The 12,072-nt window shown below is 45.3% G+C and overlaps 1 protein-coding gene across 7 annotated transcripts in view; it reads left to right on the forward strand.

Annotated features, from left to right (window-relative positions):
• AGRN (agrin) overlaps window positions 1-12,072 on the forward strand; it is an 835,885-nt gene that overhangs the window by 607,657 nt on the left and 216,156 nt on the right. For all 7 annotated transcript variants that reach the window (XM_069610068.1, XM_069610071.1, XM_069610069.1 and 4 more), the window contains 2 exons: window positions 1,057-1,281; window positions 4,927-5,151. In XM_069610068.1, the coding sequence (XP_069466169.1) occupies window positions 1,057-1,281; window positions 4,927-5,151 (450 nt within the window). The remainder of the gene's footprint in view (window positions 1-1,056; window positions 1,282-4,926; window positions 5,152-12,072) is intronic.

The following is a 12,072-nucleotide window of genomic DNA, read 5'->3' on the forward strand; positions in this document are numbered from 1 at the left end:
AGCGGGTTGAACGCCCTCTGGGACAGCAGTCGGAGTCAGTGGAGAGAGTAGTGTTATAAGGTACTTGGGTGCACTCGATATGTGAGCAGCTGATGTATGGTTCAACGGATACATGAAGCAGGCTGTCCTGGTCTATTGGGAGAAAGTCCTGCTGCATCTGTGGTGCGCAGTAGCAGGCTTGCCCCGCTGTTCCAGAGGATGGCGCCCTCTTCTCTGGTTCTGGCTACCATTGTAGGAGACGGCCCTCTTGCCTGGGGAGGGCCTGGATGATTGGTATGTAAGCTCCAGAGGGATTGTGAAAGATCAAGTTGCGCTTATGCCCTCCTTATGCTCTCGGCTTATGTAGCTCCTACTCCGTTTATCGAGCACCGGGTTCTGCATTTGGGTGGGAGGTGGGAATGCTCGGGCAGTATTTTGTAGGAGGCAGATAGGTTGGGCAAGTTCACAGCAGAGGAAATGCATGCAGCCGGTGTTTAAAATAATCCACCACACAGCTTTGCCAATGCAACTTTGTCCTAAAGTGAAACGCCCACTGCCATTTCACCTTTCAAACCTACACTCTGCTTTATCAGCACACCAGTTTGGACTGCCAGCATCAACACCTTCACACAGCTTAATAGCCCACCAATACCAATAGTGGACCGGATAAACCCAGTAGAAGCGCTAAGGCTCCAAAGAAAAGCTGTGCGGCACACAGGCTGTGTTTGTGTACTCGCCATGCTGCCAACACACAGTCCATAATCGTATGCTTCAGCAACTCTTTATATTTGCACCCACAATTCCCCTGGCCCAATTTTGAAAAATCATAACCCATAATGTGCTCCTAACTAATGCAGAATGTGTGTTTTCCCCAACTCCTTTTGTTTGTTGTTTTTATTTGGCTGTTTGATTCTGCTTCGTATAAAGTGCTTGATGGTCATTTCCATGGCAGATCTGTCCTCCTGTGGTGCGCCTGTCGCCTCAGCACGAGGCTGCACAATCTGTGGCAGTGAGATCTCTGGTACACCCATGTCAGTGGCTGCCATTAACCTGCTGCTTTCATTTCTCTCCCACCAGGCTCCAAGGATCCCTGTGCAGAGGTGACCTGCAGCTTCGGCAGCACCTGTGCCCGCTCCTCTGACGGCCAGTCAGCCAAGTGCATCTGCCCCTCCTCGTGCAGCGGTGTGCCGGAGAACATGGTCTGCGGCAGTGACGGAAAGGACTACCGTGACGAATGCCACCTGAACAAGCACGCCTGCGACAAGCAGGAGAACCTGTACAAGAAGTTTGATGGGCCCTGTGGTAAGTGACAGTCTGGGGACTGATCTCATAACCAGATCTTAACATCGATAGGTTGGTCTGGTTTCCTTTTACGAAGCAATGTCAAATATAAAGCGATTACATTGGGCATCTGTTCACACAAATCCACGGCTGAACATTACGGTAGTTTGATTTTGTGGTATTCACCACAGTAGCTTGGGAGCAGCAGATAAGAAAGCAGAATGATTCTACCATTTATACAATTGAATAGCGGCCATTGTAAAAGCGAATCCTAAAACGTTACTGCATTTCTGAAAAGAAGGTGCAGTCTAGTCTATGGTACCGAAGAGGAAGGTGTCAGTAGTTGATGCATTTCATATTGTGTCAAAACTAGTATACAATGCATGTGCTCTCTGGATGCCATCTTGTCAGCAGTCGGACACACTGCATGTGGTGTTAGTGGTGGGATGGATTGCATAAGCTAGTATACAATGCATGTGCTCTCTGGATGCCATCTTGTCAGCAGTCGGACACACTGCATTTGGTGTTAGTGGTGGGATGGATTGCATAAGCTAGTATACAATGCATGTGCTCTCTGGATGCCATCTTGTCAGCAGTCGGACACACTGCATTTGGTGTTAGTGGTGGGATGGATTGCATAAGCTAGTATACAATGCATGTGCTCTCTGGATGCCATCTTGTCAGCAGTCGGACACACTGCATTTGGTGTTAGTGGTGGGATGGATTGCATAAGCTAGTATACAATGCATGTGCTCTCTGGATGCCATCTTGTCAGCAGTCGGACACACTGCATTTGGTGTTAGTGGTGGGATGGATTGCATAAGCTAGTATACAATGCATGTGCTCTCTGGATGCCATCTTGTCAGCAGTCGGACACACTGCATTTGGTGTTAGTGGTGGGATGGATTGCATAAGCTAGTATACAATGCATGTGCTCTCTGGATGCCATCTTGTCAGCAGTCGGACACACTGCATTTGGTGTTAGTGGTGGGATGGATTGCATAAGCTAGTATACAATGCATGTGCTCTCTGGATGCCATCTTGTCAGCAGTCGGACACACTGCATTTGGTGTTAGTGGTGGGATGGATTGCATAAGCTGTCAGCACCTGCATGTGCTTCACAAGGGATACCAGATTCGGACAAGACATTTAGGAACATTATAAATCCCCTGTGATTACCTACATTTTAAATATGATATATCATAGATATGTGTGTAGATTGCATATGCCGACAGGGGAAACAGCACTGTCATTATTGCAGCTGAGGTCTTGTCTTAAAGGCAATCGGCACAGGGATGATAAAAAAAGGCATTGTTTTTACTGTAGGGTGTCATTTTTTTGACTATTGTCAAAAGGGGGGGAAACTGAAGGAAACAACCCATCTTTGATTGGGAGAGTACATCAGTTTAGTAGAAGGAAACCAACATTGATAATATTTTCTTTACTGAAAATGAAAAGATGTTAAACCTTTCACTGCTGGCGTTTGAACAATCTTCCTGCAGTATTGTGCTGGAAGTGAGAAGCATGCTACTTGGAACCTGCAATTTAGAATGGTCTCTCTGCCAATTCTACAGGGAGATTCACTCTGAGGTCTTCCTCCAGTGGGTTGGTTGACTGGCAGTCTCTCTTTTCTGATTCAAAGACGCACCAAGCTGATTTTCACCTAAAGGGGTCTGATCACCCACGCATCATGGCCTCCTTATTATGCAAGGTTTTGGCACTGCCCACATAGCAAAGGCTCCGGCTCTTGCTGTATCTGGTGAGAATGCATGAAGTGCAGACTCCGGGTGACGCCTGCTCTTGCCAGAGTCCTGGAGCTCTGCCGCCTAATCACACAAGGTCTAATCAAAGCACACGTAAAACAGGCTCCTGATTAGAGGTTCTGCTCCGAGCTCCTGACTACAGGTGGTCAGAGGTTTTGATTAGAATCCCATTTAGCGCAGGCTCTTTATCGCACAAGGCCTGGTCAGAGCTCATAGAGTGTAGACCACTGATTACCCATGGTCTAATATGCAAGCTTGAGATCATGTCAGACAGCTGTGGCCAGTAGGCCACTTCGTGAGCTGCGTTGACGAGCATTCGAGTAATGAGGGTGTTTTGCTGCATCCCGCAGGAAATCTTGCAACACTGTGGCTGTGATGTTAGCATGATAAACCCTATGCCGAGGCTATCTGCACATCTTTCATGGTTGTATTGAGGCCCAGTCCTTTAATTTAAAAATACATTATTCTTTCTATATGATCACCCCCATTGGACCATTTTGGTAAGAATTCCTGGAGGAGGGAATTCGGGGTGAGCGCAATCCCCTTTAGATCATGTGATTCAGTCATTAAGAGGAAGTGACGGTGCATTCTTCCATGCCTCTTCTGCCAAGGATGAGCGCAAACTGTGTACATGCTCCTCGTATGACCACTAACAGGGTCCATAGTTTGCAGATGCTGCAAGCGGGAAGTTAAAATCTGTCTTAAACAAACACACCTGTTTGTACCCCTGGACTAGTCCCCCAGCTATAACTGCCACCACTATTCATCTGTGCCAACGCGATGCATACCATATCGAATACCCAATACTATTAGTAATATTTATATTCATTTATAATGCGGATAACATCTTTTGTTGTTTTAAATGAGGGGCAATCCTTGACTCTCCAGTTGTTTTGAACTACAACTCCCATAAGTCATAGCAAGTATAACCAATGGGCAGGGTATCATGAAAGTCGCCCATAAATCTCTGGAGAGCTGTGGATTGCAGACCTTTGTTTTATATCAAAGCACCCATAGTCTAAATCCTAATCATCAAATTGAACCATGAAAGACCACCTATACCAAAAAAAACCCAGTATCGTCTTGAACAAATAACGAGGGTCGTGGCTTCCGTTTTTTGCCTGTTCGAGCACCGGTTATGGTATGCATTACGTTGACGCCGATGAGCAGCAGTGGCAGGTATAGCGGGGGGGGGGGGACTATTCCAGCTGTAGAAACGGGTGTACTTGTTTAAGACAGATGTTCTCTTCCTGTTTGCAGTATCTGTAAACTAGGGACAGTGGCCATAGGAGGAGTATGTACACATCTAAGATGCCCCATGTGGATTGGACTACTCCTTTTTTCTGGCGCTCGTGACGGGATGCATTGGCGTATCTGATCACTTGCTCCCAAAAAAGTTTTGAAAATCTGGTAGAAGTGAGTTTTGATTTCCTCCACACTACATTTTTAAACAATCGAAGGCCACATTTCGGGTTACTTAACAAAGAAGAGAATGGGCCTGAGGGAGTTCTTCTGCACAAGGCGGCTCCTGTAGATGAGCTTCTGCTGCAGAGAATCCCTTGCATGTGGCGCCGCCCCTGTGGAAGGAGCTGGTAAGGTCAGTCCTTGTGCATGGGGCAAGACTTATGAAAGGCAGGTGCTGTGAATCCTTGTGTAGCGGCCCCTGCTGTAAATGGTTTGGAGACTTGCATCTGAAAGTACCCTGAGGACTGGAAAAAAAATGGGCCGGGCTAGGTTGTAAGGGTTGCGTATGTAAGATGGTTCCTGTAAAACGGGTTTGGAGGTGGCAATCCGTTTTGTGTACAAGCAGCACCTGTCCATGTATGTGAAGGTATGCAATGTGTTTCCCTTTTCCCTTCATTGCCCCCCCTTAACCAAAGAGGCTTTTTCCTGCTTTCCACAGATCCGTGCAAGAGTGCGCTCAATGACTTGAACCGAGTGTGCCGGGTGAATCCTCGGACTCGCAGGGCAGATATGCTTTCAAGGCCAGAGAATTGCCCCCCACGGAAGGACTCAGTGTGTGGAGACAACGGACAGACCTACGACAATGACTGCAAGATGGCACGGACTGGCGCAATTCAAGGCATTGAGATCCAAAAAGTGCGGTCAGGGCAGTGCCAAGGGCAGGGTATGTAAAGGCTTCCCTGCACCCACCAAAGCATTTGGCATGCATTCATCTGTGCTCACCAGTTCTTTCAATGGGCAGGACACACTCCATGCACTGCATCTTCCAATTGGCCCGCTTCTTGCAAAGAAATCTCAATTTCTTGTGCCTCCAATGAGAAATGGCCATTTGTGGATAGGAGCATTAAGCATTACGGCTCTTCTGATCAGTGCTAGGCTTTGATCATTCGACACTGACCTACCAGCATTCAAACTATTGCAAAGTCCATCTCTACCACTCATGCCCCTACTTACCTGTACAAATCCTTTGTCGATGTCTAACTGTTCTCCCCCTTTGCCCTCATCCTCTACTGCCCTTTTCTATTCTCTTTGACCAAGGTCCAGATACCCCTGGCGGAAGCATAATTTGCCACTCTCAGTACAAGCGGCAGTGCTGGTAGAACTCTATGGTGGTAACTGGTACAAATGAAAAAACCTCTTAACATAAGACCTGGTGACAAATGTGTTGGACACAACTGGAATGTGATGAACTCGGGGCTTCAAAACCTTTTGCCGCTAGGCCTTCTGAATGGGGTCCCCTGCTTGGGTGACTACAGTAAAGTCCCAGACATGACACGTCAATGCCCTTGATACTGAGAGGCAGGAGCTGGCTTCAGGTTGACACAGTGCATAGCATAGGGGTGTTGGGATTTCCGGTCTACTTTGTTTTAGCCCCTGCAGCAAGGTCCCATATGCGCCTGTTTGAAGTATAGTATATTAATTATGTTATTTGCTGACACCATCTGCACAGGGTAAGGAAACAGACAGGGCGGATCCATGGAGCCTTTGATAGTTAATTAGGCTGGCCATGGCAGGAGGAAGGTTTTGGCCTTCACCCTTCTGAGATGCATTGTGCACTCATCCTGTCAGATCCCAACTAAATATGACTGGGAGGACTCGGCCTGTAGGCTGTGACCACCCAGAGTACACAGGTCTATGTGTATGCTGCGTGGTGAGCATAGGAAAATATGTGCAGATTAGCCCCACACATTTTCCAGAGGTTGATCTACCATCGTTCCACTTCGTGTAAAATTTCAGGAAAGCCCAAGTGTGCGCAACCCCACCATGTGGATGGTCGAATTCCTCACATATCCCCCTTTTCTTTCTTTTTTTCCTGTGTATAAGTAAATTCACACACAAATACACCCCTAGTGTTCTTTGAACAGTTTGTTTAAAGAAGTTATAATTGGCAAATTGTGAATGTGGGTCACGTTTTTTGAGCTACTTTTCTTTATCCCAGTGGAACCCCCGCTCTTCACTCCTACTCTCCCTCATCGATACATAGTCGGTGTGCAGCAGACATGTGTTATTGCCGGTGATGGGGGCAAAGTCAATCTTGGTTGGGGTGGCCAAAGTGGGGCACTGACTTATGCAGGGGTGGCATGAAGTATGAGCGTGCACACAGATAATGATCATAGTTTAGGATAATGGGGTGGCCAGTCAGATTCCATGGGTAGCACTTGCTACCACAGGCCCACTACACCGCTATTATTTTAACGTGTCTTCTTCTTTAAGACATTTCCAGATTTCTCCTCTGCTTGGTGTCACCCGCATCCAACACCGAGCCGCCCCGCGAGTTATGCCCTGACATCAGCCACGTCAGTTTCACATCTGATTCTATGGAAACGGGCAGAACTGGTTGATGCCAAAACCAGACACTATAATTAGTCTTTCATTTACCTGATACAGGTGTAGGGAACCTTTTCAGATAAGTCATTTATAAAGTATCCATTTTTACAGCACTTTTAGATCAAGAATGTAACAGCTTTTAATTGCACACGAACACCTCGCCAACACACCCCACTAACAAACAAAAAAAACCTACAACCCTCTTTCCATTGCAGATCCGCCAGAGCGGTAAGAGACCAGGCAAATGGTGGCAGTGCGCGGTACAAGACCCATTATCATACATACACACATTCACATTGAACAATGACAACAGATTAGCCAATGTTGTGCAGTCGCCATTGACAAGAATGCGTAGGTCTATGCGTAGGTCTGTGTGTTTAACCTCCCAATTCCGTACTGGAGCATTTAGCTTGCGGTTACCAATGCCTGGATTATTATTTAAAGGAAAAATACATTGGGGCCTTTATTCTAAGCTAGTACAAACAAAACCATGCAATAATACATGCCGGGTGACCTGCATTGTTGCCCCATAATTACATCTCAGTGCTGAAACATTTCCATACACATTTATAAAAAAAAAAAACTCTGCCTTCAGTCTTCTAGAGTGTTTTCGTATATCTAATGTACGCGTTTGACTTTTTTACAAATTCAATTTTTAATCCATTCCTCAGCAGTTTATGCCGAAAAAGCCTTTTAATGTCCTGGTTCTAAGGGCCTTTTTACACTAGCAAAGAATACCCCCTGTATTTTTAGAAAAGACTAAAATGGCAAATTAATGTGTGAGCTTTTTCAGCACTCTGCGGCTCAGCGTGCGCTTTTACTGTAAAACACCTCTCGTGCGCTTTGCGCTTCCTCTCTAGTTAATCTTGCAGCAAAAAACACTGAAATTCAAGCCCAGTTTCATGTACAGGACCTGTTTAACCTCTTCAAATAATGTCCAGAAATGCATGAGAAGTCCACTTGCAGTATTTTTAGCCAAGAAACATTGTGGGGTTTTTTTCTCCCCCTTTCTACCGCCTGAATCTAGATTTCATAATTGATCGCCTGCTGGTGTTACAATGAGAGAATTCTTTAGGATCTCTTGGGGATCAATACAGATCCACTCCATAGGCGTACTCTACCAGACTCATATCTTGCACCTCTCTCCATCTTCCTTTCTCTTCCTCTCCCTCCAACAAAAAAGCTTATGCTGATGGGCTTAAGGCCAAAGATTCAAATGTGTACTCAAAAGTGTTATGTAACTTAAAATGCAGAATGGAGTAAGGCCCAACTTGCCCAATGCTAAGGTGGGATTTTCCTTGCTAAAGAAAACTAAGGATAGTCTGCTTCAGAACGTCCAGATCAAATAACAGACTATGTCCAGAACCCATACTTGCCCTCAAAACTAACTGTATACAATGTGTAGGGATGTCAGAATCAAAAGAAATAGTGTTCGAAATAAAGTTCTGAGCTTCTTCCAGCTCCTGGCTTGTTATCAGCTTCCCCTTCCCCAAGTTCAAAACAGTTCACAAGATATCAGGTTCCGTTCCCCAAGAGTTATAATCTTGCAGCTTTTCAAAACAAAACAATTGCTTGGGACGCTTCCCAGCTCTCTTGCCATTAATACTTTTCATGGGATCACAAAAATAAGTCTTGTTTCTTGACTTCAAAATCATGTAAGCGACTGTTGCAAAACACAAGCTTTTTATGGATACTTACATTGGCTCTTTCTATAATGGGAGAGCACTTGTTCTAGGAGCAGTTGTCGGACCACACGGTCCACCCATTGCAGGTCACGCAACTGATACCCCTTCTGGTTTCCTTTGCATCAACAATTCAACAATAATTATTAATTTTAATATTATTAATTAAATTATTACATGCATTATTATTAATAATAATTGTCCATTGCTGGCTTTTGACGGTGAAACTTGCTTCTTTCATCAGTGTTACACTCTTCCAACACTTAACCGTGGCTTGTTTGGCCACCATGCACTTTGTTACACTCTCTGTTTTCTTCTGGCTCTTGCCAACACAGGTTTTCCCTTAACCTGCTGTGCCTTGAACTCTTTTAGCTTTACCCAATACTTGATTTCTTTCTCTCATACCCTTCTTGGTATTCTCTTGGCAAGTATCTGTTTCAGCCTTCAAAAGTGCTACTACCAATGTTCAGTTTTTTTCGATTTTCAAAAGCACAATTTTCAGCATTCAAAGGTGCTTTTAACAACTTTCAATGTGTTCATTATTAAAGAGTGCATGTTTCAAGCTCCCGGTAAGTGTGTTTCCCTGTTTCCACTCACCCGGCTCCACATGGCAGCCCCCTTCGGCTTCCCTCTGCTCCTCGCACTGTTTTTCGGCTTCCAGTAACTCTGCTCTTCCTTCGCAAAGGTCATCAAGAGCACCGGGCACTCTCCTGGTCTCTTGCGGTGACTGGAGTCCTTTGGCGCCCCACAGCTCCTGCTGCGTGCCCCCGACGAGGTGGGCGTGCAGGACTTCCAGACCCTCTTGAGGCCAGCCTCTACCACTGCGTCCCTCTCTCCTGCTCGACACGGCTCCTGTGTCGCTTTCTCCAGCCAGCTTCTCTCAGCCAGCTTCTGCAGCCTGCGTCTGTGTTCCCCTCCTTGCTGTGCGGTAAGGCTTTTTATACTGATTGGGATTGTAAAATGACCACACGTGTGGGTCATTAAATAGAATTGCCTGACCATAGTAAAAAATCATTAGCTGGAAATGCCTGGCTGGTCCATCAGTACAACTCCACGGCCCTCTTCTTTATCTCCCTACCAGAGTGGTGTGTGGGGATATCGGAATAAAAGGACGTGTGCATAACTCTGTGATGTATCTTCCCCATCTCGGTACTGGATTTATATGTGTCTGTATAAACAATAAAAGACTGTCATATGTTTATCTCACCTAAATGAGGATGTGTTCTAGTTGGTCTCTTCCTCGACCCAGTGTTAAGGTGGTATTTTTGGGGGACATTTTGGAGGGAAGAAGAGGGAAAGAAGAGTAGCCTACACAGGCTTGCAGGATAGAAGGTTCATTCTGAAATGGGAATGGGAGATACCATGTCTCACCTTAGGATGTCCTCTCCCCAAGTTCCACCACCCAGGTGATCTTCCCTCGCATATCCACCCCTAGAGTCGGGATCCAAAAGCGATGGCCTCTCCCTGGCCACCTGAGAGGAGAATCCAGGGGGAAACAAAGTGAGGACGCCTTAAAAACATTATTACATAAACTTCAATTTTTTATTTATATTTGGATATATACACAGCTGTGTGTATTCCTCAACAGGAAGAGAAACCCTGTATTTGCACTTTATTTTGATAAATGTCTTATAAATGACGGTGTTTGTTACATTTCACATGTAGCTGGCCTACAACTGAGCATTTAGCCCACATAAACAATATCGAGATATATATCGTATATCGCCATTCAGCCCAAACATATCAAGATATGACTTTTGGTCCATATTGCCCAACCCTAAGTGACTGCTAAATCCACAAATTATTTTCTTAGGTTTATCTGAATACTATGGCCTGGAATTATGCCGGTCATGGACAATGGACAGTGTCTAGCAAATCTCCAACTGCCTTTCAAATTAGGCGATCCTAATATAAAAAAACTCAAAGGTTTCAAGGGAAAGTGCACCTTTTGGACACCCCCAATCTTTTCCCTAAAATGTGACCCTACCCTTCAACCAAGGTCTCCCATCTTGCGCAAGTGGGCTGAATAGTTTGGTTTCACAGTTTGATGCGTACTGGTCTGGGGAGGCCAGATATCACGACAGCACTGCTTCACAGCACTTGCTAGGTATCTCACCTCTGCACTTGTTCAAGCGTCTTGTGAAGTAGTGGAGAATTGTGAGCTAAGATGTAATTAGTAATGTGGGAGGTTTGTTTTGTGCTCTAGCACCTTGAAGCGTCTCTTGTGCTAGATGGAATTACCAATACAGATCTTAGACGAAATTACCGGACAGACTCAAAGAACATGGCAAAGTACTACTTTATTCTCAATTTAATAAAGGAGGGTAAACCGGCAGACATCGGATTGATGCTCGCATACTCACCAACAAACTTGATGACACAGAGGTCTCATACCCCAATATGCATCATCTATGATGTCATCCTACGTGGCAAACTGTAAAGCCTATTGGTGGGAGGGATTGATTATGGGGACGTATCTGCTTATAGAATACATATGGGTTAGTAATTCATTGGCTGTCTAGTAAGACATGCCTTGGACCACCTCTTAATACGTATAATATTGTTTATAGCGGACAAAATGGCAGCGGATTGGTGTGTGCAATATTGTATGGCCAGTTGCCCCATAGAAACACTGAATGGTTGGCATTCCCATCCAACCTTGGACTTTTGGCTCGGCTAGCCGCACGTGAGGAAGCAGAGGTGCTTGAGTCACGTCAGATTAATCCCCACTTTCCCAATTAGTCCACCATCTCTCATCAGTCTGACCGTAAGCCAAAGGTTCCCCGTCTGTAGTTGACCTTGTAGTCTTCTCTGTACTAGGACATTCAAAGAAGTACGAGCACATCTCTATCTTTATCCAGAGCTTAATGAATAGCCCTTGTTTTTGACTTCTGCATCACGTGTGAGGATGTGAGGAGACGGCAAATTTGTCCATTTCGACCTCCTATTTACTACTATTTGATTCAGTTATGCTGGGTGTTATTGCTTCTATTGGGCTCTAGAGACTTGCTCACTCCATCTTTTAGGAGCCTTATCCATTGGCAATTGTCCAATACTTGGCTTTTGCAAATGTTTGCTTCTTTAATCTAAAAGAAATATGTCTCACTTCCGTGGCTTGTACGTCTGCCTCCTTTTGTGCTTTGCAGCTATTCCATGAAATAGCACCCTTGATCACAGGCCAACCTAAACTTCTCTTTCATCTGTACACAAAGCAGTTCTCCAGCGTCTCCTGACTCTGCAGCCCTGGTCTGTTTCTGAGGTAGCTGAATTAATCTTTGCACAAGCTGACGTCCATTTTCCTATAATGGCTGTCCTTGCACCGTTATATTTTCCTCTATACCAAGCTTCTATGTGTCCCATCTACCTTGAGTTGCTGCGTATTTACAATTATTTGTCCAGCAAGTTACTTTATCTTTTTATACACGTTTCTCTTTGCTTACATCGTCTCGCTTAAGCGTTCTCATATCATTCCAGTATGTCTTGTTCAGTAGATCACTCTGCCCTCGTCAGGTGTCCAATGGTGCGTGCAGACATCCCTCCACTTTCTCAGTGCGGGGGTACAGTCATTATGGTGA

Source organism: Ambystoma mexicanum, chromosome 8 (assembly GCF_040938575.1).
Source record: "Ambystoma mexicanum isolate Mex_15411 chromosome 8, UKY_AmexF1_1, whole genome shotgun sequence".
NCBI lineage: Eukaryota > Metazoa > Chordata > Amphibia > Caudata > Ambystomatidae > Ambystoma > Ambystoma mexicanum.